Source organism: Meriones unguiculatus, chromosome 12, assembly GCF_030254825.1.
Source record: "Meriones unguiculatus strain TT.TT164.6M chromosome 12, Bangor_MerUng_6.1, whole genome shotgun sequence".
Taxonomy (NCBI): Eukaryota; Metazoa; Chordata; class Mammalia; order Rodentia; family Muridae; genus Meriones; species Meriones unguiculatus.
This window is the reverse complement of record NC_083360.1, coordinates 14,695,976-14,711,813: the sequence shown is the minus strand read 5'-3', so window position 1 is coordinate 14,711,813 and position 15,838 is coordinate 14,695,976. Positions and strand designations below refer to the sequence as shown.

General features: G+C 39.4%; 1 protein-coding gene across 8 annotated transcripts in view; it reads left to right on the top strand.

The window, feature by feature from the left end:
• The window catches only part of LOC110555025 (cytosolic beta-glucosidase), a 127,427-nt gene extending 116,991 nt beyond the window's left edge, over window positions 1-10,436 (top strand). For 4 of the 8 annotated variants that reach the window (XM_060365327.1, XM_060365326.1, XM_060365323.1 and 1 more), the window contains one exon: window positions 9,585-10,436. In XM_060365327.1, the coding sequence (XP_060221310.1) occupies window positions 9,585-9,905 (321 nt within the window). In that variant the 3' untranslated portion in view covers window positions 9,906-10,436. Of the gene's footprint in view, window positions 1-125; window positions 174-1,226; window positions 3,202-9,584 lie in introns of those variants that run through there. The other 4 variants (XM_060365324.1, XM_060365331.1, XM_060365329.1 and 1 more) reach the window with 4 other exon arrangements.
• The last annotated feature ends 5,402 nt before the right edge of the window (window positions 10,437-15,838 follow it).

Below are 15,838 nucleotides of genomic sequence, written 5' to 3'. Positions count from 1 at the left end.
GATTTGGGTATTTTCATAGATGCTGTCCAGGTACTCATGTTTAGTTGGGGACAGGGGAGGAGAGCCTTCCTGTATGTCTTTTGTTGTTTACAGCATCCCAATGCCTTTATTTCTTTTTCCCAAAGAAAGGAGAAGCAGCCAGTGTGCCAGGTTTCCTGTAGCATCCTACTCAGGTAACGCTCTTTTTCAATTGTAATGAACTTGTACTGTTCAACCAAACTCAGAGAATCACATTTTCAAAGTTGGTGTGTGGGCAATTGCCAGAAAATAGGCTTCAAACTGTGTCCCCAGAAGGCTTTCTCTCTCTCTGGCTTTGACAGACTTTGAGAGAGATGCTTATAAGCCCCCAGCAAGACCAGGTGGGTGGTTTGGGACTCTGAGCCCAGTTGGCAACCTCTCTGAAAGAGCATGGTGCATTAGTTTCCTGTGGCTATGCTAGCAAATTACCCTAAACCTGGTGACTTAAAGACAACAGAAATACATTCTCTCACAGTCCTAGAAGCCAGAATTTCAAAATGGAGGTGTCAGCAGGATCAGAACTTCCTTCCAGAGGTTAGGGGCGAGAATTTGCTCCATGATTGTCAATTGGCCTCTGGTGTCTGCTAGCAATCCTCGGTGTTTCTGGGCTTGTGAACATTTTACTTCAACTTCAGCCTCTCTCTCTCTCTCTCTCTCTCTCTTTCTCTGCATCTTCCTGGTGTTGCTTCTCCCTTTCTGGTCTTTTACAAGGATGCTTGAAATTCAGGGTTCACTGTTATCCAGGACCATCACCTTGAGATTTCTAATTATATTTGCAATAACTCCCTTTTCCAGTTTCTATCACATACACAGCTTTGCTCCCTGCTCTGTAAGCCCCCATTTAACCTATCCTACATGGTGACTGAGAAGATTTCTTTTGACCGAGTGGGACTAAAGGTAGATTTCAACAGAAAAGTGGGCTGAAATGCATCCAAGTACAACTGAGCATTTAGCATCTCCATGGTTTTTCAGTGGTGAGCCATGATTTGAAGAAGCTGCTTGTGGAATTCCCTCTTCTCTTAGCAGAGACCTGGGCTAGGTGCAGTCTCTCACACTTGTATGCCCCAAGACCTCCAACTCTGGGATTAAACCTATACTGAGGACACCGTAGTCCCTGCTAGTACAACGCCATTGGTCATTGGTGGGTGAGTCTGCTTAGATATAAAAATCACCCTGCATTGTGATCATCAATCTCTGTTTTCTTGTAGGTTCCGGTTGTTGCAGCTTCTCCTGGACTTCTCTGTTGGACTGCAGATAACTATCTCGTTACTTTGTTCCTTATATAGCCTTTCTTCTGTTCATGTCCAATTATCTTCCTCTCTCCCTTCTTTCCTCCCTCTCCCCCTTGTCCTATCTATTTTTTCAGTATTTGTTCTGTATTATCCCAAAGAATGACCATAGAAGAAAAAAACCCAGAAACTAAGTGTTGGCTGAGCGTTATGCTGGGGTTCATACTCTCTCATGTGACCTTTACAATAAATTTAGTAGTAGAGCTCAGTGTCTTCACTGGCACGTAAGAAGCCAAAGTTTCCCTTCAGCTAGCAGTGTTTCCCTCGACAAGATAGTCTGCTTCAGATTTTTGGGTTACTAATTCATAAAAGTAGTCAAAGTTGTCTCTGTGCCTTAGCCTCTGTAAATTTGGCCACTGTATATTCCCATGGCCCTTGTAACAACTAAGAACTCTGCGAGTTTGTGCGTGTTATCAATTGGCTTCTTTTCCTTAGTTATTTTCTATACCTGTTTGATTATCTTTGATTATCCAGTATGATTACTTTTAAGTGTTTATAATAACAATTGAAACATTGGTGCCTTCATCCAAAGTATTTGAGTGCTTCCATGTGCTTGGGGTACTGTCAATGTAAATTTATCTGAGAGTCAGATTTAATTCTTGATGACAAATAAGAGACAACATTTCCAAATGTTAAGTCCTGACACTGTCACTGTAATCCCTAATAAGGTGTATCCTACTTAGGTGTCTATTGCTGTAAAGTGATACCATGACCATAGCAACTATTATAAAGGAAAACAGTTATTTGTGATTGTCTTATAGTTCATGGCTTAGTCCATTATCATCATGACAAAAAGCATGGTGACATGCAGGCACACATGGTGCTGGAAGGAGCTGACAGTTCTACATCTGGATCAACAGGCAGCAGGAAGAGAGAGTGAGCCACTAGACTTGACCTGAAAGCCTGAAAGACTTTCTGAAACCCCAAAGCCCACGACCAGTGATACAGTACCTCTAATAAGGCCACACCTATTCCAACAAGGCCTCATGTCCTAATGCTTTCAAATAATGCCGCTCCCAATTAGCCTATGGGGCCTATTTTCATTTAAACTACCACATTATGGTCATAGCTTTTAGTGTGTGGGATTGCAGTGCTAGGCATTTCCTGGACTTTCAGAAAATAAAATGAAACAATTTTCAGATTTCCTAACATTGAAACATTCCATCAGATAAAAGTAGCTGACAGAAGTTAGGATGGTGATACTTTCTTGATTCTTGTATCCATTTGCTTAGAAACTTTTTTTTTTTTTCATCCTCCCACTTTTAAGGTCCATTTTGTTTCCTCATCTACTCAGCCCTGGCCTGTGTCTTTTGATTGGAGTGCAGAAGCCATTGATATTTAGAATTATTATTGAAAGGTGTCTGTGTAGTGAAGTCTTTTTATTTTTTGGTTTATGTTTTTAGTTGTAGCATTTTTTTATATTAAACTATAGCTTCATTTGTGTTTTTTTTTCAGAGATTCTCTTGCCACATTTATTTTTATCTTCAGTTTGAAGAATTTTGTTCAGTATTCTGTTTAGTGTTCTTTTCTTTTCTTTTTTTTTTCTTTTTCTATTTGGATCACAGGAAGTTTTTTTTGTTGTTGTTGTTGTTTTTTTTTTTTTCTTTTTTTTTCTCCTGCAACTATGGCAGATATTTTTCCTGCATATAGTAGTCTAGGTTGGCCATAATTAACTTTTACAAATTAAAATTCATTGTTTCATACTCTTCTGGCTTTCAGAGTTTCCAGATCAGCTACTGTACTGGTGGGCTTTCCTTCCATATGTGACTTAATTTTTTTCTTTTTTTTATACTTTCTTCTATATGTGACATATTTTTCTCTTGCACCTGTATTTTACATTGTGCTGTATATATAATCTTTTAAATATCATATATATGATGGAGCTTTCTTTATTTGGTTTTATTTAGTTATTGTTTACTTCTTGTATCTGTATTAATGTCTTTCCTTAGTTTCAGAAAGTTTTCTTCTATGGTCTTGGTGAAAATTTAGTCTATGCCATTTATCTGGGATTCTTTGTATATTTGATCTTTTGATAGTTTCCTATATGTCCTGTATATCTCCTTTCTGTGTTTTCATTTTTCATTGTCTTTGCTTCCTTTACTTACTTCCTCTACTTTATCATAGAATCCTGATATTCCATCTTCTTGATTATAAGGCTTCTGCTTATAAGGTTTTTCCCTGAATTTTCTAATGGGGATACTGGATTTTTTAAACTCCATCTTCATTTTAGCTGCAGTTCTATTTCTTTATCAGTTGAGTTTTCAAATCCTTTCAAATATTTGTCATTTCATTCAGCTGTGTGTATGTAGTTTCTTAGACAACAGGAGCAATTTTTGTTATCTTCATGGAGTTTAGCAACGTGTATGCTAATGTCTTTCTCAAATTCCTTCATAAATCTTCCATAAAACCCAGCTATACCACTCCTTGGCATATTCCCAAAGGACTGACAATCCTACATTCTGAGTACTTGTTTAGTAATGTTCATAACTGCCCTACTCACAATAGCCAGGAAATGAAAACAACTCAAATGTCCTTCAACAGATGAATGTATAATGAAAATGTGATACATGTAGACAATGAAATACTACTTGGCTTTAAAGAAAAAATTAAATTTACAGTAAATGGATGGGCATATTAAAAGACTATACTGAGTTAGCTCAGCTTCATAATAAAATGCTGTATGTTCTTTCTAATCTATAGTTTTAGCCTCAAATCCTCATATGTGAGTAACCCCAGAAAACAGGCAAGTATAGAAGAGCCATAGGTGAAGCTGAGGGCTTGACAGGGGAGTAACATAATATAGGTCCTATGAAGCAGTAAACAGAAGTTTTGTGAGGGGGCTCTATGCTGTCTAGTTTTCCATCAACAAGACACAACTAGAATCACTGAGAGGAGAGAACCAAAAGTGAGAAAATGCTTCCATGAGATTGGGCTGCAGACCTGCCTGTAGGGCATTTTCTTTTCTTTTTTTTTTTTTTTTTGAGTTTATAGATTTATCTGTTTAATTTACAATGTAACAACTTCATCTTCTTATTTATTTATTTATTAATTACACTTTATTCATTTTGTATCCCCCCCATAAGCCCCTCCCTCCTCCCCTCCCTATCCCACACTCCCTCCCCTTTCTGCATGCATGCCCCTCCCCAAGTCCACTGATAGGAGAGGTTCTCCCCTCCTTTCTGATCTTAGTCTATCAGTTCTCATCAAAAGTGGCTGCTTTGTCCTCTTCTGTGGCCTGGTAAGGCTGCTCCCCCCCAGGGGGAGGAGGTCAAAGAGCAGGCCAATCAGATTATGTCAGAGGCAGTCCCTCTTCCCATTTCTATGTAACCCACTTGGACACTGAACTGCCATGGGCTACATCTGTGCAGGGGTTCTAGGTTATCTCCCTGAATAGTCCTTGGTTGGAGTATGGGTCTCTGGGAAGTGTTCAAATTTTCTTGTTCTGTTGCTCTCCTTGTGGAGACCTTGTCCTCTCCAGCTCTTACTATTACCCACTTCTTACATAAAATTCCATTCACTCTGCCCAACAGTTAGTTGGCCATCAGGCTCAGCATCTGCTTTGATAGTCTGCAGGGCAGAGGCTTTCAGAGGCCCTCTGTGGTAGGTTCCTAGTTTGTTTCCTGTTTTCTTCTTCTGGCTTTCAGAAGCCCTCTGTGGCAGGTTCCTAGTTTGTTTCCTGTTTTCTTCTTCTGGCTTTCAGAAGCCCTCTGTAGCAGGTTCCTAGGTTGTTTCCTGTTTTCTTCTTCTTCTGATGTCCATCCTCTTTGCCTTTCCAGATGGGGATTGGACATTTTAGTTAGGGTCTCTCTCTTGCTTAGTTTCTTTAGATGCACAGGTTTTAGTGGGTTTGTCCTATGTTGTATGTCTATATGAGTGAGTATATACCATGTGTGTCTTTTTGCTTCTGGGACAACTCACTCAGGATGATCCTTTCCAGGTCCCACCATTTACCTGCAAATTTCATGATTTCCTTATTTTTCATGGCATTTTCTAAATTAATGACTGATGTGGGAAGGCCCAGCCTATTGCAGGTGGTACTGCTCCTGGGCTTGTGGTCCTGCAGGTTAGGCAAGCCATGAGAAGCAAGCCAGTAAGCAGCACTCCTTTATGGACTCAGCATCAGCTTCTACCACCAGTTTTCTTCCTGGTTTGAGTTCCTGCCTTGGCTTCTTTCAGTGGACTGTGACTTTGGATATGTAATCCAAATAAACTCTTTCCTGCCCAAGTTGCTTGCTTTTCTGGTCAAAGTGTTTCATAACAGCAATGGAAGTATTAACTAAGACAGACTCCAACTGGGGAAGATGGAGAACTACTCTTATCTATGGGTATAAGGACACATATTTAAAATGTAGTTGGGTTTAATATTGGTTCAATAAAGTGACAGTCATAGGTTCTCTGTCAAGATCTATGACTATGCATGGGTATTTGGCTAGGTTTCTATTAGCAGACATCATTTTTATTTTGTTGATCAGGCCTTAAAACCAATTAGAGAACTGCTTTTTTATGCCCAAGTTATGCATACTATTGTATCCTTAAAGTTACTGTGCCATGCTGGTTATTGTTGTGACAGTTCATAGGCATTCTAGATGGGTAGGATTATCATTTTCTCCCCTCTCTTAGAAGCTTTCATAGCATCTTCTGGTACCATGAAAGTTAGTCCTCAGAAAAGAGGTTTTCAGGTTATGTCCAGCTCAGGTCCTCTAGTCCCTGTGTCTAAACTGCATGTTGTCTTTGGCAATGAGACTTGACTTTCCACCTGTTGGGGGCAGTCAAGGGCAGTAGCAATTGCCTATAATGTTTGGTAGTCTCTTGGAAAACCCCGATGAACAACTCAAAAGATGGTTTCTCATGCCTGGGGTGTGTGTGTGTGTGTGTGTGTGTATGCACATATTTTGCTAATGTGGAGTTCATATAACTAAAAGAGCTTGACTGGAAGCAAGCCTTAAACTTTAACTCTGCATCTTTCCACAGTCTGTTAGTCCCACGTTACACTCTGATTCTACAATGGGTACCATTTTTATCTTCCGTACTGTGTAGCTGTCTAAACCCCTATTGGTCTGTGTTGACTTTGCCTCCAACTCTGGTTAAAGAAAGAAAGCAAATTCTCAGAAGCGCTTTTTTCCCCTGCCAAGATCTGGGACCACATAAATCACGGTGACAAGAAATGTGATGATGGTCTCTTTCTGTTCCCGAGGAGATTGGAAGAGGAGAGGCGTGCAGGTTCCGGTGTGGGTTTGTAATTTTTCCCAGTGATGGCCTGGAGAGAAGGATTCCAGCAGGCTAGCTCCTGAACCTAACTAGGTAATTCTCCACTTGAGTGTTCCTGCAGTGAAAATGCAGAGACATCCACCAGTGTCATTCGGGCAGTTTAGTGCTTGCTGCCACACTCCTGGCAGCTAACAATGAAATTGTCAAGATTTCCTTTTGTTCCCTTCCAAGCAGACAGGGCCTCGTTTTTATCTCCTGGCTTAGCACATGAGTCAGTCCTATTGTGTATGATCAGTGGGACTGTGTGTGTTTTCAGAAACTGGCTTTGTACCTGGCAGGCTTTCTTGTTGGGCAGTGCTAGTTCTGTAAGTTGGAAAGAAAGCACGCATGTTCCAACGTAGCACAGGGCTGAATTACCAGGCAAAAGAGATTGACATTATGAGTTGGACTTTCCTAGTTTTGAGACAGAGGTGTGCCATTCTGCACTTAAATTAGATTCCATATAAATATATATATTTATACATACAAATTAAAAAGGATATTTTCCAGTTTATACTTGGAAAAGGGAGAAGCATACATGCAAATTACAGCAGATAAAGGAAGAAGGGATGCATCATAAGTGTTTTTATTCTTGTAAGGTTTAATATGTTTGAATATTATGCATTTTCATTTTCTAAGCATGATTTCATTTAAAAATGTCAACAGAGCTTGGCTTAATTCTTGCCCTATACCGTTTATAAAACACTCTAATCAAAACACTTTGCTTGTCTCTTTGTAGAACTGTACCTAGGGTCATGCATCAACTAGCCTGTCAGGGATATTTTGTCTGCATAATATCTGACTCTATAAACAAAACTCTTATGATTTGGAGCCCTACAGATATATAGTAGATGAGGAGTACAGCGTTTCTTAATAAACTTGAAACATACAAACTGATACCAAAGGAAAAAATGAGAGTAGAGCTTCATTGATAAATATTTAGCTACAGGACTCACTGTGACTGAAAACAATCCTCAGTGCAATTAAAATCTGTTTTATTATATGATTGTTCATTTTCTCCTAGCTTATTGAGGGATTTGGCCATTTTGTTAAGCAAACCAGCCTCTTCACTTGATTTTTGCACTTGATCACAGACCAAATTCATTTACTGTGATTTTCAAAAAGAAAATGCTCAATGTGAAGAGTCACACAATCTCAGAATTCTGAGAAACTTAAGATAGTAACATGAAAACATAAACTCAATTCCCCATCTCAAACAATCAAAATAACTGTGAAATGATTTAGAAATTTCTCCATACTTTGGTCTCCTAGCATGGAGGAAAATGATGAGCTTAGAGACCTCTCATAGGAAACTATAAAGAATATTGTATTTATGTATGTGCAGTTTTAGACCATACAATTCATGTTTTTAGTTTGTCTTTAATCTTTTTTATTATTTGAAAACCTCAGACCTATATTTATAGAGTTTTGAATGAATCTGCTACATTCCCTCCTCTTCAATTTCTACTTTGTCACTTCATCACTTTCCCCATATATGTATATAATGTGCATTGTGTTTTGCCTGCATGTATGTCTGTGTGAGGGTCTGTGTATGTCTGTATCAGATCCTGAAGTTACAAACAAGTATGAACTGCCATGTGGGTTGTGGGATTTGAACCTGGATCCTGTGAAAGAATGTTCAGTGTTCTTAACTGCTGAACCATCTTACTAGCCCCCTCAGTAATTTATATTTTAACCCGCTGAGTTCATTCAGTGCTGCCTGTATGTGAACAGTTGTAGTACCACCTACTGGAGCCTGGACAGTCTCTCAGAGGTCACATACCTCAAGAAGAACTAACATTCTCTGGCCCAGAAGCCGTCAACTGCAAATAGCTTTTATCTAGGGGTGGAACATCATGGACCTCCCTCCCTGTTCTATGCTAGGATTTTGTTTGGCTTGTCATGTCTTTGGTTCTCAAAGGCCTGGAGCTTCACTCTGAAATAGATGGAAGGCATAGGCAATGAGATAAAGAATACATGTAAATTTCTTCAAAATTCATGTTGATATAGTTCTCCAGGTGATTGTTCTATGAGATGAGAACTTCAGGATACGATTAGGTAACGAGGAAGGAGTCAGCATCAGTGGTGTTATTGACCATATATGAAGAAAAATGATACAGCTCACTGGCCTTTCCTGCCACATGAAGATATAGCAAGATGGTGTCATTAATAAATCTTGATCCCACAAGATACTGACATTACCATTGCCTTGATTTAGGACTTCTTGTTCTTTAAACTGTGACAAATGATTGGCCTGTTTTTGATGTTTTGATACAGTGACTAAATAACGGAGGTTGCTATGGCATTTTTAAGCTTTTTATACTTGTGCTTAAACATGCCAGAGCTGTGTACTCAACCTTTTCATTTACTGTGATGGTGGGTGTTGTTTTTAACTGAACACATATCGAGGTGCTAGGCAAGAGTATGTGTGTATATGCTGGAGAAGGCATGGGAAATAATGTACATTAAAAGAATGAAAGAATGAAACAAATGTCCAAAGGACTGAGTACATTATTAGAATAGTAAAGAATTTCTATACATTTTGGAATAAGGTTTCATTGTGCCATCCAGGATCATCTGCAGCTTACCAAGTAAAACAAGCTAACCTCGAGCCTTCACCCACTTTCCTGTGTCGGACATCTGGAGCTGGGGTTGTGGGCATTCTGTCACCCACGCCTGTCTGTGACTTAACTTCTGAATCGAAGCTACTGCTCAGATCCAGCAGAGAGCTGCAAAGAGGGATTATTTTAAGTGACAAATTTTCTTTGTGCTCCGTTGTGGGACTTGATGCTTTGATGAAGGTACATACTGTGAAATAACTAAATCAAGATAGTTAACATTCGTTAGGTCCCGTGTCACTTTACTTTATTTCGGTGTTGTATCTGTGGTTAAAAAGATAAAAAGGAATTTTGTCTGTTTTTACTGAGATCCACAGCAGAGCAGGAGAAGGAGGCACCCAGCATTCTTCAGCGATTGTTGTTCTCGGAACTTGCCCAGAAATGCTAATGGCTCTTTTAAAAAACATTTCAGCTGTCCACGTTGATGAAGTCAACCTTCAGGTGTACTGTGCATGGTCACTGCTGGATAACTTTGAGTGGAACAACGGCTACAGCAGAAGGTTCGGCCTCTTCCACGTTGATTTTGAAGATCCTGCCAGGCCCAGAGCCCCCTACAGGTCAGCCAAGGAATATGCTAAGGTCATCAGGAACAATGGCCTGGAAGGCCCCCTGGAGGGAAGGTGATCCGGAAATGTCCCCTCTATGCTGGAATGGCGATGGAGAGCTGTTTGATCGTGTCTCAGACAACCTCAAGTTGCCTCTGCTCTCAGTGATCTGTGATAATAAATCCTGAAACCTGACAATGTATCTGATGAGAGCCTCTGTGTGTTAATTGCATTTTATCAGAAAGTCTCTCAGTGAATAGAGAATTACAGAAACTGATTTTCATTAAAAAAAATTTTAGATCGATTTGAAAACTTTAATCTAAATTCTTAGAACAATTTCCTGGAAAAATAATGGTGAGTTTATGAAGATAATGAACTGTTGACGTGAAACTCTAACAGCAGAATCCTTAGAGGGGCAGATGACTCTCACAAGGGTAAATTTTGTACATCTGCTTTCTTTGGGTACATAGCTATTTCTGCTTAGACGAGCTCTGTTAGAGTTTGATCTAACACTATTTAATCTCGAATGAAATCGCAAAGGTAAAAGCCTTTTTGTATGCTTTCTGCCCAACAGAGGATCACGTATCTAATAGAATGTATTAGTTAATATGATTACAATAGGTTTTGTCAATAATTGGTTAAATGTATATCTTTCTTTTATCTGATGAAATTTGGAGAATGATAAAAAATAAAATGAATCAAGCTTTGAATGGAGGAAATACATTTTTGCTTTGCTTTGTTTTTTAGTTTGCCAGCATCAGGGATGGAACCCATCACCTTGTGCCTCCTAGGCAAGGACTCTACCACCAAGCTGCACCCTCAGCTCCAGAATAAGTAGTTGTGTTGATATCTAGCGAGACCCCAGATTCCAGTTGCCGAGTAACAGTAAATTCAGGGCAAACTGATTAGCAGGACATGATCTTCCTCTTTATATGTTTTTACATTTAAAAATATTTACTTTTAAAAACATTTTACATTTGAAAATTGTATGCATGTAAACGATGTATCATGAATTTACTTACACTCTGCTTTGGTGCCTCCCACACTCTCCCCAACACACTTCCTATTCTTCCTTCACACGTAAATGTCCTTTTCTTTGATGACAACAACAAACTACAACAAAATCAACTAGCCTCATTAGTATTTCTGCTAGAATATTGACTGATCTTGGTGGCTTGATCCTGTGCAGGAACCATATCTGCAGTAAGTTCCCGAGTACAATTTCCATGCATTGTCCAAAAGACAGCATTTTATAACACTGGAACCAACCTCTGGCTCTTATATTTGTTCCCCTTCTTCTGTCATGTTCCCTGAACCTTGGGTTGGTTGTATTTCTATTAATTTTTATTTTAAAATTTCATGAAATAAACACATGCTTTAAATGGTCAAAATGAGTGTAAGCAAAGGAGAGGCAAGGATTTCCTATAATTGGAAACTGAGATGTTTGAAATGCCCATGGGGTTGATTGGAGCTGGGAGTTTCCTGAGGTTTTTCAGCAGAAGTCACAAGTAGGTTCAAGACTCCTTTGGGGGTTCCGTTTCTGCTTCCAGCACGCCTTTCTTATATGTGGTTCTGTCACATATGTGGTGCTGGGAAGTTTTATCAACCCCTCTTTGCAGACTGAGAACCTGAGGAAGTACACCCTGTACACTTAAATCGAATGTGTACTTTTTCACTGCTCCCAGAATGTCTCATATCAGCTCTTTATCCAACACACGGCACATTAGAGTTCCCTCGGAGTGCCCTCTGTATTGTCTGGACAAGAAAAGAAAAGTGTCAAGTTACTGACCCAGGAGGATACAGGGTCCTGTGATCTCATGCTGCTTCCCCAACGAAACTGTGTGTACGCATGGTGTCCGAGGAGGGCTTTATCAGTGAGGAGCTGCTCTGTCATTTTTCCTGCTATAAACTGTGGTCAATTTCTGGATCGTTTTCATGTGCATTATAAGGGAATTATTTACAGCGGAGAACACAATCTCAGTAACTTTGGACAGAGTGAGAAAGAATCGTTCATAGTAGTTCAATAAACATGGATGCACTGGGGAAAATTATATTAAGATTAAAATGGTATACATGGGGAATTCTATTACATCTTTGCCACTGGTTTGTTATTTTTATTGTTCAATGAGACATTATCTCACAATTTGTGTTCATTTAAGAAGCACATTTCCAAAGCTTATTTCATTCCTTTCCAATCCAGCCTGTCTTTTTCATTTTTACCATGCATCTTGTTTACAATTTATCTGCCGTCCTATATTTTTGTGCACGGCAACTGAGTTTCCCTTTTAATTAGGATGCTGCTTTGAGTATCACTTATCCAATGAGGCAAATGCACACATTTTACAACAATACAAATGAGCATTGTGTTTTCTTTTCCTAAACCAGAAAATTAATATTCCATTGTAGATAAAACAGCCTGCCACATTTGCTCTACCAGGTGAAATAAACATTTGTGTTCTTCATGTCTAAGATTCTCTCCAGAGCTGTGACCCTTAGCAGTCCTTTATGGCTTTCACAGGCTAACTTTTGGAACAAACCAAAAGTGGACCATACGAAGTGGAGATCCACAATTAGTCATAAAACTTAGCATAAATTTCCTCGGGGTTAAGATGAAAAGGCAAGCAAACAATAGTAACAGGAGAACATAAAAATCCTCATGGACTTTCCCCTCCCTCTGCAAAATTCTTAGAGCCCCTATAGTATTTCAACTAATATTGTTCTTAATGGTTTGTCTTAGCATTAAAGAACAAGATTGGCTGTGTTTTGCCAGAATTTCAATTCTTTACACGGAAAAGCAGGAGTTGTTAATTGTCTTTGCCCTCATAGACATATTCAAAATGTGGAAGGCCACCTGATGTTGGAAATGGTCATGCTTTATGTCTATTTTATATAACGGGGGACTTACAGATCCCAGTGATAGAAGAAACAGATATACTTGAATTTCTTTCTCCCTTGATTATTTTACTTTCCAGGTTTTCTTTTTCTTATCATGTGAGCACATGCTATCTACATCTTGGCAACCACATTTAAGAAAATTATTTTTTTTCTTAAAGAGTAGTTTTTCTTTTAAAACGGACAATTGGCAGATTGCTAAAAATGGCCACAAAATGCCAAAAGGCTGCTTCATTCTGCTAGGCTGAGTGGAAGTTGTCCCTTTCTTGAGAAGGGAGTGGTTTCCACCTGAGTCCTCTTCAAGAAAAGATGGAAGTAATTTCTCATTAAAGCCTCAAACCAAGAAGTTGGCAACCTCAGTGTTTGGCAGTAGAGTGCCAATCATGTTTTTTATGTCCTGGGAATTTGTGTTTGGCCTGTAGCTTTTAATTATTTTTATGAACTTGAGAATAATGGATACATTTGTAATATATTGAAAAAATTCTCCAATACTGACTGACCAAAAAACCAGATTTATATGATAATCCTTAAACACCAATTCTATTACTCAGGGCTAGTCAGAGAGAAAATAGAATGCTGAGCCTTATTACTGAGAGCTCAGAATATAAATCAAAGCTGATGGGATTAATACTGTTTAATTACTAGCAGCACACCTCACCTGGAGAACTAATATTCATCGCTCAGCATAATACTTTAGGCTGGAGCTGTCTTGGGAAGGATGTGGTACACAGCCTAAGGCGTGGTGAGCTTTAACGAATGATGTTACAGGGATCTTCTGTAGCATGAGGTCCTCATACCTTAGGATGATCTTTAGGTAGGGGAAGAGCTGAGTGCAGAGAAGCAGTGGCTGGAATGGAGAGGTGAGTTCAAGGAGTTCATTCAAGGTTTTGAGTGAAGACTACTCCTGAACTGGGAGAGGTAAAGGCTGTGAGGTTTTTATAGAACATTTTTTTTATCAGAATGTACTGTGTAAGATAGCGAGTTGCATTATGATATTTTCATACATGCATAATAAGTTCACTTTGATACCGCCTCTTAGTTACTCTCCTAACTATCTCTCCTCCTCACTGTTTTTCTTCTGAGGGGTATTTCTTTCTTTTTTTTTTTCTTCATTTTTTAAATTTTTTTTAATTTTATTTTTTCTTATTAGTTACATTTTATTAACTCTGTATCCCAGCTGTATCCCACTACCTCATTCCCTCCCAACCCCTCCCTCATATCCTTCCTGCCCCTTTCCAAGTTCACTGAGAGGGGAGGATCTCCTCCCCTTTCATCTGACCCTGTTTTATCAGGTATCTTCAGGACTGGCTGCAAAATCCTCCTCTGTGACCTAACAGGACTGCTCCTCCTTTGCGGGGTGCGGAGGTCAAAGAGCCAGTCATTGAGTTCCTGTTAGAAATAGTCCTTGTTCCCCTTACTATGTGAAAACAATTGATTACTGAGCTATCACGGGTCACATCCGAGCAGAGGTTCTAGGTTATATCCATACATGGTCCTTGGTTGAATGTCAGTCTCAGAAAAGACCCCTGTGCCCAGATATATTTGGTCCTTGTGGAGCTCCTATCCTTTACACATCATACTTACTCCCCTTCTTTTATATGATTCCCTGTACTATGCCGAAGGTTTGGTTATGAGTCTTAGTATCTGCTTTGAAACACTGCTGGGGAGAGTCTTTCAGATGCATTCTGCGGTAGACTCCTGTCATACGTTCAATGCACATCCCATTTGTCTTTCTAAATGAGGATTGATCATCTTATCCCGTGTCTGCTCTCTTGATTATCTTTTTTAGGTGTATAGATTTCATTACCTTTATCATATCTTATAGGTCTATATAAGCCAGTATATACCGTATTTGTCTTTCTCCTTCTGGGATACTTCAATCAGAATGATCTTTTCTAGATCCCACCATTTGCCTGCAAATTTCATGATTTCCTCCCTTTTGATTGCTGAGGGGTATTTCTTGAAGTGAGTCGACTGACTTTCCACATATCTGAGCATTGATCAGGATCAGTGATTTGTGTTTGCCATCTTGTCTACATGGTGATTGGTAGTTGGTATCAAGCAAATACAGCTTTGTCATTACTAAGAGTGCGAGGTCTAGGGGAACATTTCTGTGAATCTAACATTATTCCAAAACTAAAAATGTTCTATCCAAGTGATATAGATCCGCTTCTTGAAATTCCATGTGCCTCAGTTTCCCTAGGTGCAAAATAAAGATATGACTATCGTGAGAGTCGAATCATCAAGTATATTTACGGCATGCAGAGAGAGGCCCTTAGAACACAGCAAGGTTATGTTAGCATAGGCAATCATTTTTCACTCTTGAATTTGTCCACATCAAACCTCTGGCAGTTCATCAAGTCTGTTTAGGTTTCCTTTCATGGGAGCAGATCTGTCACACACACACAAAATGCTTTATGTGGCTTTCTGCTAATTTGGGACTTACCGCCTTTCTATTACTCCGATTTTGGTGGCAGCCATTTTCCATCAGACTCAGTTCTTTGCTGGACCTAGGAAGTGCGGATTTTTTTCTTTTCTTTTTTTTTTTTTGGTGGTAGGCAGAGGATGACCCTTCAGAGTTCCGTCATGGCTGGACTGCACAGAGAAGATGCCGTTGTTTATATCATCATTGTGGTTGGAGGTGTTCCGTAACTGAGTCAGTGTGTGTTTACTAAACTCACCTACACAGCATTTTCTAGTACCACAGTGAAGTGGCTCTGCTGAGTCCCCTGGGTTGGTGCAGTTTGATCGAGACTTGAGATAATAAGGCATGCCAAGTGAATTTTATAAAGGCTAGTAATTGTTTATATACAGAGGAAAAAATAGTTCTGGACCTCGGATGGTCATAGGTGGTTTTCTGGGCAAATGAATATCATCTAGGCTGGATTTGGTAATGAATGCTTCCAGTATTAGAACTCAGGAACTAGGGGTAGGAGCGCAGGAGTTCTAGGCTGCATAATGACATTGAAGCCAGCCTAGGACACACAAGGAAGAGCCTGTTACATAAAACTTGTATTGCCCAATGCTCTTGAATGTATGGCTTTCCACTGGAACTTAGAGGACCTACCAAGGGTCAAACTCTTAAATATAACTGGCCATCCCTCTCCCAGCATCTATCAGATGTCTTGCTCCAGCTCGCTTCTCATGCTTTGTATATAGTGTCACAATTACTCTGAGTTCATATGTGCAACTTCCCTGCTTTGTTCAGAAACACTATTTCCTTGTGTCA